This window comes from Rhizoctonia solani, chromosome 3 (genome assembly GCF_016906535.1).
Source record: "Rhizoctonia solani chromosome 3, complete sequence".
Lineage (NCBI taxonomy): Eukaryota > Fungi > Basidiomycota > Agaricomycetes > Cantharellales > Ceratobasidiaceae > Rhizoctonia > Rhizoctonia solani.
In genome coordinates this window covers 297,251-314,557 of record NC_057372.1, presented here as the reverse complement: position 1 = coordinate 314,557, position 17,307 = coordinate 297,251, and the positions used below count along the sequence as shown (strand labels likewise).

Genomic DNA, 17,307 nt, shown 5'->3' with positions numbered 1-17,307 from the left:
CGATTGACTGAGATCAACCCCCCAACATTAAAAGTCCGAAAACTTGATTTCTTCCTCAGGGACGACAATGGTGGATCATGGTTCGAGAGGAAGGGCGGTTGGGTGATCTTTAACCTGGGGTTTCCCCTTGGTCTTAGCCACGCAGCACACCCTTTTACCCATCTGGGGCTGCTGAGATTCATATTATCATACCTAGACCACGTACGCGTTTCACCGACCCTCTTGCTGGTTCTGCCTTAGGTATGGTTGAATTGCTTCAACTGCGCGATACAAACCCTTCATTGGGAAAATAAAGTAGAAGTCTCATAAGCGACTCAGATCGGCGCACTGCTTGTACCCGACGTCCAAATCTAGAAGTACAGGTGTGGATCGATCCCATAACCGTGGCACGGCAGCCGTAGGCAACTGTCAAGGGCGGATCGGGAGACACGTGATATGGCGAATCGCGCCGTACGAAGATGGCAAGTATCCTCCCAGGATCCCTGAACTAACACTAGATTCACCCTTCCAAACTGGGGATATCAAATGATATCAGTATCTAATCGCTCAGCAAGTTAAAACTTACTGATTGGGTTCCGACTAAGGAAATACAAAGAACAACGCCCACGCCTCAATCCCCGCCCATTTGCGACTTCGTGCGATTGATAGCTATACAGTCGAATACATAAGCAAACCAAAACGAGTACATTGTAAAATCCGCATCTCAGCGGCATTTTGGATCTTGATGATAAGGCGTTGATTATGAAGAGAGAACGTATGATCCATGCTTGACGATGTGTTGGGAGGCACCAGCCTACTGTAATGCGCGTCTAGGATTGTTGTGAGAATGCTTGCAGCGGATCGATTGCGACCAGATTCCATGCGCACTAAATGCGTCGTAAGTGAAGATAGTTCGAACCGATTCGGCCACCTACTTGGGGGTGGCTCAAGATAATCCCTATGCACCTCAGAACAGTCTAATGATCGGACGAAGATCCTATTCACTGATTTGAATTCTCAAAATTCTGCCAACCCACTCAAGGTAAGTAGCAAACTTGGCACACCTGTTAAAGTGTGAAATGCTCCTCATGCTGCCCCGGCCCAGCGCCTACCACGTAATTGCCTTCCCCTGTGAATCATTCCCATTACGCGAAAACTTCTCGGTCAAAACAGGTTGGAATCCAACGTGCGCCATTCCGAGCTGTTTCCAAGTTAAATTAGGGAACCCAAGTCTTAAAGGATGACTGACACGGGGATCAAACGTTTATAAATCGGGTCGTCTCTCCCCTATTTGTGTTCAATCAGGCATGATCATACTGGGACAAAGCTGTCAAATAAGTTCCGAATGTCGGCGCTCGTATGTCTGCATAGGACTAACGCGAAATTCGGCTGATGTGGACCTGATAACTAGATATGGACAAATCGTACGACGTGTGTACCCACAGGCATTGTCCAAGTACTCGTTGGAACATGGACCTGAGCCGATGTGCCCAAGTACCTACGCATCTGCATCCGAGTCCAAACTATTCTCACCGTTTATTCCCTGTACTAATAATTCTCCGTAACCTATGAATCGGCCAAAATCGCGCTGAATCGGACCATCCAACCTAGCTGGGACTAGAAACAGGCACAACCTTGGGGTACACACAGTGTACGTGTTGTCAAAAGAATCAAACGTGCCACATTACGAATGCATCCAAGATAGAGCGACAATGTTTAGTTATATTGATACAAATACCTTTTGACACCTTTAGACGTTTACTCTTCGGGTTTGTATTCCCTTTCGTTTCTCCGAACACACGGTCATATTAACAGGGGTCCGCCTAGTAATAAGATCCGTGCGCAGTTGTGAAATTGTACAAAGAGAGACCGCGCCTTAAATCGTTTGGATAACCATGGTTCCTCAATATTTAACTGGGCTTATTGGCATGCATGTCATATGCACATAGGATTGTAAATAAAATAATGATAATTTTTGGTGAATTTCGAAAGCCTCTCGCACCTCGTATCTCAGTCTCACACAGCGGGTAGTGGTAACCGAATAAGGAAAAGCCACCAAAGCTCCACCGCGAGTGTAAAACGCATGGCACGGACCGTGCCTAAGGTTCCATTGTTCCTTCTCTAAACCGCGGGTGGTCAAAGCCCCCTCGTAATACGTCATCGAACTTTGTCGGCGATCTTGTACTGCCCCGATACTGGCCCTGTCGTCGATCTTTGGGAACGGAACCGTCTCGGACTCTCGGTTGTTCCCATCGGGTTTTGGTCAGAGGCGGGTAAGATGTTGACAGGAGGCTGGGTAAGATGCTTCTTCAATCCATTGAGAAGGATCGGCTACATGAATCACGCTTTTATTTGATCTCGTAGTCCATTTACGATCTCATATTGTCGATCCACCCTATGGGTGCTACAGAATTATCAATTACCCACGGAGCTATTCATTATTTCCGTCATGCAAAACATCCATCTATACGCCGATTTATCCCATTGCAAACTCGATGCGAATACGATACCCTCCCATATGCCATTCCCCAAGGGCTCCGAACTGAGCCACAAGGGCTGGAATTATACCCAAACGTCAAAAACAGTCACCCCATTTATTTCCCCACCTGATGGCTTTTCCATTTTAATTTAACCTTCTAATGTACGCAACGGGGCACCTGAAATCCAAGGAACACGCGTGCGGAAGATCATTAAGATACAAACTTTGTTTATTGGACAAACGACTTGGGGAGTAAGTAAATACAAACAAGACACTGGGGTTCCCAATATGACATGGGAAGGATTGCATGGGAGAGGACGCGGACAGCGGGTAGAGTGAAGCAACATCTACATGGGCAAAATACGCATTGGAAGGATAGCGAGACAGACAGATTGGTATCATGGGCTGTGGGGTATGGGCACAGCACTTCGCGCGTGGGTGGGGTGAGTCGGATCGGATCGGGTCGGATCGGGCGAGGGGTTGGGGTTGGGCGTTGAATCGTCAATGATAGATTGCAGAGCGGCAACATTTTGATGGGTGTCCACAACGGCAATCAAGACGGGAAATCGCATGGGGCGAAACGGACAGGGTAAGTTTGGGTCCACGCAAGCACCAGGTTGATGCAAACGACAATCAACTCGGGGGCTTGCGTGAGTGGGGTCATGGATAAGACAGACAAAGAGGAGACGGGGAGATAAGAAAATAACACAAAGAGCAGGTGATCAGGGGTGTTGGACTGGTGATACTGGGGTGATACTGTTCAGGGTGGAGGGTCAGGGATTCGCTCGAAGAGGGCGTGCGTATATAAATCTGGGGGATGGTGGATAAAGCAGAACTAAAAACAAGGCGCAGCCAGGCGAGATAACAAAGAAAAGAAAAGAGAAATAGTTGCGTTCAGTCATGCATCGAGCGTCAAGCCTTCATCGGGGTGGCATGGATCGATCGCCCCACTGGGCAGAGCCCGGAGGATAGTGTGGGTGTCCGTGATCGTAGCTCCAGGAGTTGCCTGGAGGACCCATATGATAGGAAGGCTGGGAAGCGGGGCCGGATTGAATATACGGCTGAAAAGAAGGGCCATAGGTTACCGGGGGTTGACCTGGGGCTGGGTAACGGGTTTGAGGGGGCGGTGGTAACGTCATAGGCATCAATGTGAGTGGGCGAGTAGGGCTCGACAACGGCGGAGCAGAAAAGGTGGGGGAAGTAACCGTGCTGTGTCTGTATTGTTTAATGGGTCCAGACTCCTTCTCATGACGTTCCCATGTGCGGCGACCTTCGTCCGTCGAGGTAGAGGGTGGCTTAGAGCTACTTGCCGCGGGGCTGTCAGTCTTGGCCTTGTCCTTTTCAGTGGTACGACGGCGACCCGCGGAAGAACGAGCAAGGGCCGAGTTTTCTGCTGCCATGCGGGCCGATTTACGAAGGAAGGCGATATCTATTGGGGGTGGAGCTTCCCCGCCCGCCGGAAGGGAGCTGATGATCCTATCACGCTTACGCACGAGTTTGGCGTAATCTGTGGAGCGAGGAAACGAATGAGATAACGCGGATGAAGGGGTTTGAGATGAACCTACGAAGACCGCAAGCATTGCAAAGGGTGCGTTGGCCATCAGGGCCACGACGCCATTCTGGGGTGTCCGAAATCTCGCACGAGTGACATTGACCGGGAGGGGTGGCACGCTAAAGGTAGTGTTAGATGAGATCGACTGTTGAAAAATCTAGACTTACGCTGCGTTTCTTGTACTTGACTTTACCGGATGCATTAGCCTGAACCTGATTGCGACGAGCACGAATATCCTCCATATCACGGATGGCAGCTGCCTTAGCATCATCTTCTACAGTCGACTTCCGCTCAGGTTGACCCTGCAGCACGATGAGACACGAACGAATGATCGATCAAGGTATCTGCTTACATCAAATACCCCCATCTGGGCCTCCTGGGCAGGGGGAACGACATTCGTGGGTGAGGCTGGTGCGGTGATGGGCGACGGAACACGGTCGGTAGGGGGCGAAGGAGCTGGGCGTTGAGTAACTATGTCGTCGGTGGGATCTTCCCAGGGCCGTTTGGGGGGACGTGGTGGCGCGCTCGGAGGGCAGTGTGCTTCTTTGTATTCTTTCAAAATATTGATTACTTCAACAGCACGATCGACCATCTGAGTGACCTCGGGAGATTGAGGCGGGGGAGGGGCAGTGGCTGAGAGCAGCTCAGTGAGATGGATAAGGAATCGTGTCGGAAACTATACTGACCATAATGGTCGGCAAAAGCGCACAGGGCCTGGCAATGGCTCAGAACCTGTGCAAAATAAGTCGGATGATCGGGTCGGTGGTAGAGAGGACCGACCTTTTGAAGTCGCTCGTCGCGTACCACCGGCCCTTGGGAGGGAGCCGGATGCGCAGGCTGGCGCACATCGTCGTGGAGGTTGAGGTCGCGGATGGGGGGAAGTCTGAGCTCCATCATCGGGCACAGATCTGCCACCTGCCTCACTGCCGCCTTTTTGTGTCCTGCTACTCCAACCCTGACTTTCACACTTGACCCAATCAGGATGACCCACCAACTTGGTTTGAGCCCGTATTATGGCGCGGGCCCTTCCAGCCCAGCGAATTGGGTTCGGATGCTCCCACGCCGACCGGCCCTTAACCCCCCGATTCTACTCATGCAGATCGAATGACATTCACCGTTATTACGATCTAGTATCTCTTGTAACCCATTTGGGGTCTACATACCATCGTGATGAATCGATCAGCAAGCCCGTCATTTGCTTGGCACCAGAACCAAATATGGTCGATTGTATATGTTGACTGAATGAGCCTGTCTCTTGGTCCATCACGGACCAGTAATGGCAGTTTTGAATACCGTTATATCAAGACAAAGGCAACTATATACCAACAGGCATAGCTTCTCTTTTATATTGAATATCATCTGAGCACGTTATTTTATAGGTTGGTCTTCCAAGCTCCGTACGGCGACACGGGTCTCCCTACTATTCCCGATTTCCTTTCAAGAAAGGAGAACGAATAACGGTTTACTCCCAAGTGTGAATGGAGAGATTCATTTCAACTCAACGTGCTTGAAGGAAGCGCCACAATTCAATCTTTGTGATTGATGCTCGATACTTGATCTATTTGATGCTTGTTTCCTCTTGGATCGACCGCGGAATGAATTCCGAACCGTTCTCTGTTTATACCGGCGGAACAATGACCGCTTATAACTTTTAGGATCGGAAGTCTTTCGGAACCCAATCAATCATATCAATCACGCTGAGATTCACAATCCTCTAGTAAGAACTTCCTCTTGCGGATGATGCTGGCTATGCAAGTGGTTGCGGTGAGTAAAGTGAACCAGCTCGTTCTAAGGATCAAATGCATACCGAATAGTGAGCATCGGGGCTCCTTTTCCCACTGGATCCACTGGGAATACACGATAAACTTTTTATTTGGCCCATGTGTTTGAGACCACGGGGGTACAGAAGCTAAGTAGCTTGAAGTGAGTCGTATGCATACGCCTGTTTCGTCGTGTAAGTTTCCTGTGCTGTTAGACGCTACTTTGGAACTTGGGCCATACTTGTGTAGGGCTTCGAGCTAGTCCCTTTTGCCTATTCAAACGCTCCTGGGATAGTTGATCTTACCCAAGTTTGTGATCATGAGTCCTTGCATCACCGTGATATTATAGGTTAGCGCCATTGTTCCAGTGCTTTACAAGTGGCGTATGGTAGCTTTATAATATAGATAGCGTGTATGTAGGCTTCGCTACACAGCGCAGCGACGGAAATTCATTCCGGTAACGATCGTGATGGCCGTCCGCAAGAGGCGGGAAAGTACGCCATGCAGTATTGGGCGATAGCCAAGCTTACTTCGCGAATCGATGAAGAAAGTAAGAGGGTGTGGGGATGCCATTGCGTGGGTGATTCCAGTGAATTGGGACGACTCGGACTCATAATAAACCGCAAAACCGACACAAAGGGGAGTGTATGCGTGCCCTGTACCGCTTGACCAGAAGTTGCTTACACGGAAAAGCTCAATAAACACAAAACTATAACGGTACAGAAATGCTTAAAGATAGTTTCAATGCGAGTTTTTACTCTAGGAATGAACTTTGAGTCCTAACTATATATCAGTTGAGATAGTTTGGACTCGTTGATAGAAACCATACTCCGCCGACTCCGGTCGTCGCATTAGCGTATATACCAGCCGTAAGGCCGACATCTATTGATAGGTATTTTATTTCTATACTTCCGATACCTACCGTGGGGGGTCTCCTTGATAGACCTAGTGCAAGAGCGGAACACTATTCCGGCCGGCGGGCCTGTAGACCTTGTGCCAAACGTGGAAAATCGAATCCAAGGGTCAACGTTCAAATCGAACCTGTAGCATTAGTGCCATACGCTTGAGCGTACTGGACCACCTTCCGGGTCACAATTGGTTCGATATCGAGCCTTAGGGGTTTGTGAGTGCTCTGAACCAAAAAGAATGCGCAGCCGGAAGAGCAAGAGAACGATCCTAAGCATGTGGTGGTCATTGTAAGTAAATAGAGACAGTCTGTTCGCCCAAAAATCAAAATCAATATCGACTTGGAAATGTTGAGGCTTGCAAAAGTACCAATAATCTGTTCAATATCAGGGGCATCTCGATAGAGCAATCTGGGGTTATGGTACTGAGCATTTACGTTTAATAGTGACGGCTCCGCAGATGTAGCTTATCTTCGCACCTCGTTACATTAAGGGCTTCTATTCGAGATACTCGGCCAAGCTCATTCTCAGCTTAGGTATGCTGGAGTCAGATTGCCCTAGTCTCGAGTGAATACGTGATCAATCAGCGTCCGAACCGATTTCATTCTCCTATCACTCTATTATCCACCGACATTCCTGGCATCTGGCAGGTCTAGGCGTAATACTACAGATCTAGGCGGGCGAGGATCGATGTCTCTTGATTGGGGCTCCCATGCTAACGTCAGCTACGTCAAACCACAACTAAAATCGCTGGTTCTCATTTTGATTCATAGTTCCGAGGCATTTGCGTCTTGCCATGCCATCTTCCATGAGGAACGTAAAAGAAGACCTTCCACCAATTGGACTGGAGTCAACGGAGCTTGCGGTGTATAATCAATTGTTTGATTGCGATCATCAGCCGCTGCCCAGATTTATTACCTTTTACTCGGCTCGTTTTTGGCTGGGGGAATGAACTGCGAAGGTGCTTTTTTTATGAAAAGTCAGCGAGGTTCAAGTCCTTAGGATAACATCATCTTCAGGCACATCTTACCGAAACGCTGACCATTCTGTTATCCCCTTTATCTCTGGCTGCCTTTCTGTAATTGGTTCATAAGCTCATGTGGCGTGCCATCTCCTGAAACAGTCGCAAATAGCAAAGTCTCGCATGTTTTCAAGGACTGCATTGCTCTAAATCTGATCATTTCGGGACTAGCCGCGCACATGTAAATATCGAGGGGTACTGGACTTCAGTCAGCCAAGAGTTACAGTGCGTTCTTCGAACGCTGCAGTTACATCATTCTGGGGCGCGACCCCATCATTCGGGCCGTTGCCTTGTGAGCGGCAAACCGGCTTGCTAACAACCCCAAGTAGCGGACTTTATATGCATGACGAAGCGAGTGCCGATGAAATCTGTAGGGCTTGAAAAGTCTAGAACGAGGTCTGCTGAGATTGGCATGGTCAAGATCCAAGCGATCAACAAATGCGGAATTCAGTCGCATATTATTCTAGCTAAACACACCGATCTAGCGATTCGCGCCGTAGCCTTGGTGAGACAGGTTTTATGGTATACCTTGTGTCGGAGTTGCTCATCGGCTCTTCATCGTAATTCCCATGATACCTGCAAAAGTAGGGTCAATACTACTAGGTTCCGTTACAATGCCCTGATCCGATCATCTTTCGATACGGTGATATCGATTATCAGGCTTGGGGAATACAGATATGACGAACTCGGGTTGTTCCACCAGATGCAGGTGCGTGAAGCTCCTCTCAGTTTGCTACTTCAATGAATTTGCCAGTGTGAAACATATCATGTATGATGAGCTCCTCAAGCACGGAAAGTTCGCATCATAGCTGGATTTACCTAGCATTTCCAGTCAGTAATGCAGAATCCACAGCCGGAAGACAGCGATGGGCTAAGGGTAGAGATCCATGGAAGTCCGGATTTTGCCAACACTCTGCACATAAGATTATGCAGAGTGGCACATCTGTGATTTTGGAGCTCATCCCGATAGCTGGAACTTGCTGTATAAACAATATCTCTTACCAAGCAACCTTGAGGGCTGAGCCCAACATGCCCTTAGTCTAAAGGACACAGCACTTTTGAATCTACACTTTCTTAGGACTGGTAGCTAGAGACTTTCACGGTCTTACAGAACCCAAAAATAATTCAATACCATTCAGGCGATTGCGTTGATGAGTAAATCCAGAGGTTCTATAAAAATGAATGGTGCAGGAAAAAATGGCTACACTTCTATGTTCGAATGGCAGTTCTTATAAGAATCAGCAACGGCAAGACACTATATGCATGCTATCCTTATTTCCGAAGTAAGTTATCCAACCGGCGTTGTCCAGAATCAGGCAAAGCTACTCGTGGTCCATTCAACCATTCTAAAGTACTAAATTTCAGCATCCTCTGAAAAAAAAATCAATTCTTAGCGCTATTTCTCCTGATAGTGAAAGGATTTTATTGAGCTGTTTCATTGAGTCCTCGAAAGCGGCATGTCATGAAGCTCCTTTGAGTAGCATTCATATCGAAAAAGGAAATAGTAATTTTTGTACACTATCCTCTCATAGAGTAGCATATCTCAAATTATTCCGACACACGATAGCGGATTATTTACGCGAGCCATGAAAAAGATTGAACCACGCGAGAATTTTTTTCTTTAATACACGTCCATATATAAAATGAGAGTTACATGCGAACTTAGGCAAACCGCTCATCCACGTGAGAATTTTAGATTAGCAGTGCGTGCCTGACAGGTAACCGTGAAACTGGAATCAACTGAACGACGCGCATAACTAGGACAGGAAATCCGTGAGAGCGCATCGCTCAATCTATTGGCAGCCAATGCTTATCTGCTCTCCTCGTCTGCCCCGCCGTTCATGCAAGCTAAGCCGTAATAGGCCACCGACATGAGAATTCGAATATAGATACTAATTATTTCAGGCATTAAGTCTTCCTCTAAGCGCTCGAACAACTAAACGATGGAGCCGCGAGGCAAACGTCCAAGCGTGACGTTGCCTAGCTTCCTCGAGGTACCTGCGCAATTCGAGTCGTGTTCAAGAGTGGGTCCAAGGGTTAAAACTCAAACCTTCTGCCCGATCTAGCGTATTACCTTCTACTTGTGTCTTTGATCGAGATGAGGCGTCTTGTTGCCCGATTGTTTCGGACTACGGACCGAATTTTACGTAGAAATTGACACATTAGTTAGCTACGGCGAACTTCGTTAGGTGGAAGGTCTCCTAATGTAGAGACGAGAGTCGAATATCAAAGCGTAAGTATTATCGCCGTCGTCTAAAACGCTTGCCAGCAGGTTCGTCGGAACCAGTCCTTTGGCTACTATAAGTAGCAGTTGTCAGAGAACTACTATATGAACAGACTATTCTAGTTTTGCTCATTGTTGGCATATAATTATGCCCGTAAGGCAGCCTTCTAACTCTAGTCCTGATTTGTACCAAGGGGCCTTTAATTATCACATGTATGCATGTTTACAAAGTCCATAAATTCGGGATAACCGGCCCTGAGACAACATCTGGGTTGACAAAATAAAGTTATATGATAACTAGCCGACACAAGCCGACATACATTGTTATTCAGATCGGGTAAACCACATAGGTGGCTTTCGTATCCCCGAGTGTATACTTAATATAGTAAGTACACACTTAACTTTATGATGCCTCGGAATTCGGTGCCCTTCCCGACAGAAGGCAACTTTTTACAAACAACTAACAGGGCAACGGGTTCGGATAAACATGTTTTTCTTAAGTTGTAGCTTGACCGCGGTGGTAGCATTATCGGGCCGGTGCCAGGGCGTAGGTACACTTCTACCAATTCAATTACAGTGCCATGATGATGCACCCACCGGGTCCGATACAGGTTTTGCACATTCCAGTACAATTACTTCGCCCAGCCGACTCGCAACAAGGGTGGTGCCGGCGCCCTCGTCCCATGCAATCATTTCATAGCCTATCATCTCTTGAGTCTGCCATAGAGCTCATCCCACGTAATATATCCAGTAGGGGAAGAGGACGAGTGAGAAGTGTAAGTACTCCATGTTGTAGTCCTTGACGCGAGGCAGTATGTTGATTGAGTAAAGGGTTGGAGGGGGGTGGGGGTAGTTGTACGTGCCCATGCTGAGACGGGGGTGGTTGTGAATTCACTTCTATCTGGGGTTGGCCACCTGAGTGTCCAACAGTTTGTTGAAGTCTATCAGCCCCAGGCGATGCGCTCGTGTGTATTCGTTCTTTGATAAATTGCCTCAATTCTCTGTGTGTTGGATGCCGGTATTTGAGTACGTATTGTTTCGGTTGATTGGGGCCGTGATTCGCACCGACTGCAGTGGCGAGCATAACGGATCGCCCATTCGGTCCCACAAGGGCTGGACCATACGAGAAATGGGGATGCTGATGTTGTAACGCATGTAAGTGAAAGACAAATCTATATTTCTCGGCTGGAGGAAGGTTGGGAGATGGGAGTGGGTGACCATGTGTGGGAGAGGGTGTATGAGTGCGGGGAAGTTGATTATGTGTATGGGTGGGCGAAGGTGTCGTATGACCAGAAGTGGGAATGGCTGTATGGCTAGGCGACGTCGAGCGAGAGGAGCTATGAGCCCACGGGTATACTTGAGCGGGGATGACGAAATAGGGAATACTCGGATCTGTTAGTGGGGAGGTTGAACGGGCAACCCCGACCAACGAAATCACCCTCACCGTCCGCGTCATATCATCAGTACCATAGGACAGGGATAGACGATCATGTATGTAGATCGATGGTGGATTGAGAAAACTGGAAGGAAATATGGCTGTATCTGTCGCGTAAGTGACAGGTAACATCTCGAGAGTTCCTCGAATAATATGGCCATTGGTTGTAGGCCTGAGGTCGTAGTCGACAACTGCGAACTCATTTCGGGGATATATCTCGGCAGATGAATCCCTTACCACAACTATGACGTCGCTCCCAATGTCCACAGTCTGGCAAGATGAGTGCTAACAATCGCGCTGGTTAGTTGCTCGTGATTACTTGTCGAAGAACAAATGACCAGACTTACCTGCCATCGTAGCTCATATTCACTAACAGGGGTAGCTAGTTTGGTTGCGAGCTTGGACACCCAACAACATAGGAGTATGGTTTGCCCGGCGTCGTTAATAGCATAGGCGAGCACGTAATCTACGAACGCGACCAATGCGCCCTCGGTTTCGTGTATCGCAGATAAACCAAACCCTTGATCGTAGATGCAACCGGGACGCGAGAGATGAAGCTGGTAGATCTCGGTCCGGAGCCGGTGGGTGTGTCTAGTAGTTGCAGTGGAGCGAAAAGACGTGGGGTAAGTTTATGCGGGGTCAGAAATTAATCAAACATCACGAGAAGGTGAGGTTAAGATAGAAAACTACTTACGGCTGTGTGATTTGCAGAGCGAGATATGAAACTAGTGATGAACCTGGTCTAGAAACCAGCGCTTGTACAATCATCTCGTTTCCTGAAGCCATGGCAATTGACCGGCAACGACGAGGAGCCCATCGGGTTCCAGTGTCCAGAGGATTACGGACGTACGGGATATGGTGAGAAAGAAGCGACCCATAGTGTCCGGAACGAAGAGTATCTATTTCGGCAAAACGATGACTTGAGTTCTGAAATAGAGAAAATAAGCACATACCTGGTCAATCCCACATGGATCGTGTCTAAGTATGTCCTTAGTGGCCTGCCGAGCCTGGAATGTTGGTTTGTGCCACTTGTTCTTGAGGATCAGCCCGCAGCGAAGTATGTCTTCTTGAAATCCGGTAAGATGATATACTCCCGGCATCACGACCGGAGAACTACCCAGAAGTATTGTCCTGTGTGGCAACCGACGGTGTGCTTCGACGAGTGAGGTCCATATCGCAGGTCGATTCGCTATTGCTTTGTCAAGTGCTTTACATGTCTAGAATCGATCAGTGCCTGTATTGTAGTCAGAGTAAGAACCCATACTTGACGGAGCACAATGATCTCTCTTAGTCCAGACCAGGCACAGATTCCTTCCACGACTTTGGCTGGTACGCGGTCTAGACGGGGCTCTCCGTATCCTATGCCGTCAGGAGGAGGTTCGTAAATAAACCTCTTTAGGCCCGACTCTGAGCTTTCGGAATCTGGAGTCACGGATTCTCCTCCGTCCGAGAGCTCTAAGTCATCGATTTCTTCGGCTTCAGACATTACTTTAATTCCAGTCACGAGACAGCAATTATACGTATAAAGACCAGCACAAAGGGATTAAATGTGCGGCAGGGTGGTGGTCATAAACAGATAAGGCTGTGCCGGAAAGCGGCGCACACACTTGCGACTTGATTACAAATCATTCATGCCTGTGTTCGCTCAACCCACACCCAATATTTAATTGAACTCATGAATAGACAGACAGACATACTCCCGATTGGCGGTCCACATAAACACCAGGTGTAAAACCACTAGCGCGAATGACCAGCGTAATCGTCTGGTCCACATGTCCAACATTCCAAGCCCTATCACGAAACTTAATGCCAGGATTTTCGGAGGTGTGGGAACACAAAGGTTAATAAGGAGTATTGTCTGGGTGGAATAAGTGTTATCAAATCGTATCCGATGGGGCCGGTTTCGATTCAGAACAAGTTAAAATGGACTCGCCTTGAATATCAGCAGCGCACTTTTGAACCCCCGAGATAGAATGCGAGATACATTGATATTAGAGAGGAGCCCCGCAACTCGCCTGGCCGCCGGTGTGGGTCCTTCTAGAACAAGTAACCGCGGGGTGATTTCGTTAATCCCCCCCACAGGATCTGATCTTCTCCGCACCTGGGTGCCCGAAGCCACTCTGCCTCTTCCGCCCGCTGAAGGCATATGCGGGGACAGGTCTTGGCTTAATATATCTAAGTTATCAACATTGGCATCAGAACTCGCCGCTAAAGATTCATTTCCCCGGGAGGGGGGTGTGGGTCTCCGTACGAGTGGTCCCATGCCTTGATGGTGAGGGTTCGTCTCTTCCAAGTTGGGAGAAGGGTCGAGCTAGAAGAGTGATCAGATGGTTCGATGAAAAGTTTATCTCTGCCCAATCGTGTCGCTTTACCTGTCGAGATTGGATAGTCTTGAGTACTTGGTCAGAACCGGGGCGTCCGACTGGCTCAATCGCGAGCATCTTGCTCAGCAACTGACACAACGCAGGTGGAAGCCTACGCTTCTCAAAGGCCTGAATATTTTCCATGCTGGCCTTGTATCTGTTCCGCGCGTCCCCCAAATTGTAATAAGCTTCAACAATCACCCCCAGACTTTGAGCAATGAGTATGATTGGTCGGACTCACCCCTGAAAGCCAATAATCTCTTTTTCGAGCTCAGTCATATCCTCATCGTTTTTCCATGGCAATCGAAAGTATATTAGTTTATGGAGGATCATTCCGAGTGACCAGATATCGCTCTTGGAAGTAATTTGTCGCAGTGACCCGTCTTGATTGTGTCTTAAAGACTCAGGGGCAGAGTATTCCAATCTTTACATACCATGAACACTCTGTGTAACGACCTTCGTGCCACAAGTGCCTAAACTGATACTCACGTTCCGGTGTTCCCCGAGCGTTCTCGAGTAGATTGCAGCGCATCTTGTGCTGTCCCAAAATCCGAAAGCCTGGAAATAGCCTTATGTAAGCTCACCATCTTTTGCTAGAACATTATTCCGCTTACATTGCCCGTGGTCTGGAATTTAATTGGGTTGGTCCCCGATACCAATTTCCCCGCGTGGTATTATCGTCGCGATCATATCGTCGCAATTGATGTGTCCCCGATGGTTCATTTTCGGGGCATCATGCGGGGAAGGGGATTTGTGGTGAAGACGATAAGCATTACAGATATGATATCAGTGTTTTTGTACTAGATGAGAGACAGAAATACTCACATCAGCTGACCTTCATCTAGCGTAAGCAATACATTCCCTGGCTTGAGGTCCAGATGGAGGAATGAGCTTTCGTGCTGGTCAAGCATCAGCAGAAAATAAAACTGAATGTCAGATACACGCTCTTCCTCATTTACGGAAGTGAATCGATCCACTGACCAAAAATGCTAATCCGGACACGACATCTCCAAATAAGCTACGGATCTCCTCAGCACTGAGTAAATGAACGGCTTTCATCTCACGAGCACGTCGTCGCGCTTCTTTCCTTCGGACTTCTCCACTCGTATGCACGGCCCTCCACCCGCACGAGCTCGAAACGCCCGAATACGTGCCTCGCGTGTCTGATACTCGCCTGATGGCGGTTCGGATAGATCTGGGTCCCGATCTGCGGTCTTGACACCTAGCCGTTGCAAGATCAGGTCATCGAGGGAGCCTAGCAGCCCATTGCATGAGTACACTACATACAAGCAAGTGGCGTTAGTTTCAAGGCAAATTATTATGTAACTCGAGTAGGCAGGAGGACAGTAATGACCGTCAATTGGGAAAGACGATCCAGAGCAAGGGCTTCGTAGAATAGCAATAAGCGGAGGTACGAATACCAGAGTCGTGGTCACATGTCGCAACCAATCGCTGATGACTGAAAAATGGGGAGAGGGATATACGCTGTATGAATTAGAAAAGGGTAGGTGAAGGAAGGGCATGCATGACATATGCGGGCACTGTATGTATGCGTTGGAAATGGCCACGACAGAATACTGTTGACATCATTGCATGCGATTTGATAGGGGGATACTGGGTGAAGATGAGCAAGCGGTAGAAGTGTGATTGGCGGATCCCTAAGACATTTTTGACTATCCTTTTTGGAGTATGATACCCTCAGACAGGAGGGTTACCCGCAGAGTGCGGAAGACTGTGGTTAATCCATGCTTAAGCCTATTTAGAGGCCACATCACGATTGAAAAGAGAACAATGGCAGTGGCAAGTCGCGAACGGACTGTTGACTTTCCACAGTATCGGACAGTACTGCTGACAAAATTACAGAAAAGAAGACACCAAACAACTCACTGGAGTGTCGGAACAGTGAGACCGAAGGATGAGAATCGGGCCGACTCCAGCCACGCGTGATGATAGGTGATGATGTTTCGGTGGTGTAGTTTTGAATGCAATCGGACCTATTTTTGGTGAGCAAATGCTAAATTCATTACCGAATGGAAGACGGAAATGGTATAGTACCGTGTGGCGCAAAAGTTGTGAACAAACGTTAAAGGGGCAGAAGAGTATAGTGCGCCTAATATCGGCCAGGTAAGGCTCGCATCAGCTCTGCAGTCTATTCTGTGTGCCAACCTTCCGAGTAGCATATCGCCTCGATTCATGGACCGAGGATTCCAAGGGCGCATTGGAGTGGCAAAAAGCGCCCAAGCCTGCATGCGACACGTATAACCTCTACCTTACAACTCACCTCGCGCAGTATTTCCATAAGATAAGATGGCGAATCGCCAACGGCAATCTTCTTGACAGCAAAGTGACCCAAAGGAATTCCATTCAGTACGTGCTACAGGTAGACATTAAAGCCAGTGGAAGTAACAATATTGAATAGTCAGGATCACGTTTTTACTCATTGTAGGAATACCTGAGATATCGTACCTGACAAAGAAACACGCTCCCGTTGGCCCCCATACCCAGACGCGTTTCTTCCCTGAAAAACGTCGCATAATACCCGCTGGATGCCTTGGATGTATTCGTTCCACCGGTCTCTGGCTCGGTGGCCTCAACAGTTTCCCCTGAAGAAGCTTTTCCGGTAGAGGTTGAAGGCAAGCGTACCGCAGATGAGCCAAAAGACATACCAGTAATGTCGCCAGAAGCAAGACTGGAGCCAGATAAGCTACGCAAGGAGTCTGTGCGTCTGGTTTCTCCAGCTGGTCCGTCTGAGTCGGAATCCGAATTGATCGACACATGCGACCATCGTCGAGATTGGCTGTCTTCAAAAGGAGCATCTTCGAAGCGGGCAAAAGACTCCTGGGCTGCAGCACTCGGCCGGTGAGGATTGTACATGCCCTCAGAAATAGCACCACCATTCACGTCTTGAAGGACTTGGAAATATTGGGGAGACATTTCAATTTGTGGCATATTGTATAAGTGATGGGGTCCATTATGGGCGAAATCATGGGTAGCGTTTTCCATGGGACGGTGGCAGTATGGACAGACACTCGATGGGTTGGAGTTTGCTCCACTTGTGAAAGGCAGGGAGAATGCTGATACAGCATTGAGGCTGGCAGGAACAATGTTTATAGCATGAGAGGCAGGATTATACAGAACGATTTGGTCCGAGGCACGCAAGATAGGCTGCCATAGGGAATAGGACTCAATAGGCTCGCGTGAAGGTGGCGAAAGTGGACGCCGTGGCGGGACTAAGGAAGACCGAGTGGCCGAAGTCGAACGGGGAACAAGTGCGGCAGTGGGCCCAAAGGGGGAGATAGTTGTCGCTGACGAAGCAGAGGTAATTCGCGGGCGTCGTCGGTTTGGCGAGAACGATCGCGATGACATGTATAATTTGATGTAGTCGAGCTATAATTAAGCTAGCAAGCCTCTGGTGTGCTTGAGTTTATCCGAATGGGTCCAAAGAATAGCAATGTCAAAAGCTCAGTTACTTGAGATTGATTGAATAGTCGTAACACAATGCAAACAAAACAGCTGCTGTACAAGTTGTGTTCGGGCCGTGTTCTGCGCCGTGGTTGGCTCGTGAAATGAGGTTACACCCCAGGAGCTA

At 48.4% G+C, this 17,307-nt stretch overlaps 3 protein-coding genes across 3 annotated transcripts; all 3 read right to left on the bottom strand.

Annotated features, from left to right (window-relative positions):
- Positions 1 to 3,378: 3,378 nt before the first annotated feature.
- Positions 3,379 to 4,907, bottom strand: RhiXN_02479 (GATA type zinc finger; the record flags this gene model as incomplete). Its single annotated transcript, XM_043322296.1, has 6 exons — positions 3,379 to 3,965; positions 4,024 to 4,129; positions 4,178 to 4,312; positions 4,363 to 4,643; positions 4,697 to 4,742; positions 4,791 to 4,907. 6 exons carry the CDS (start codon positions 4,905 to 4,907, stop codon positions 3,379 to 3,381), a joined length of 1,272 nt encoding a protein of 423 aa, XP_043177792.1.
- Positions 4,908 to 10,614: 5,707 nt separating this feature from the next.
- On the bottom strand, positions 10,615 to 12,841 carry RhiXN_02478 (kinase domain protein; the record flags this gene model as incomplete). The annotated part of the gene is made up of 6 exons (XM_043322295.1): positions 10,615 to 11,640; positions 11,703 to 11,946; positions 12,050 to 12,092; positions 12,152 to 12,254; positions 12,309 to 12,572; positions 12,620 to 12,841. 6 exons carry the CDS (start codon positions 12,839 to 12,841, stop codon positions 10,615 to 10,617), a joined length of 1,902 nt encoding a protein of 633 aa, XP_043177791.1.
- A 432-nt stretch (positions 12,842 to 13,273) lies between these two features.
- RhiXN_02477 (kinase domain protein) lies at positions 13,274 to 17,084 on the bottom strand (the record flags this gene model as incomplete). The annotated part of the gene is made up of 9 exons (XM_043322294.1): positions 13,274 to 13,666; positions 13,728 to 13,875; positions 13,960 to 14,142; positions 14,208 to 14,276; positions 14,544 to 14,617; positions 14,783 to 14,973; positions 15,606 to 15,732; positions 16,000 to 16,092; positions 16,185 to 17,084. 9 exons carry the CDS (start codon positions 17,082 to 17,084, stop codon positions 13,274 to 13,276), a joined length of 2,178 nt encoding a protein of 725 aa, XP_043177790.1.
- Positions 17,085 to 17,307: the final 223 nt, after the last annotated feature.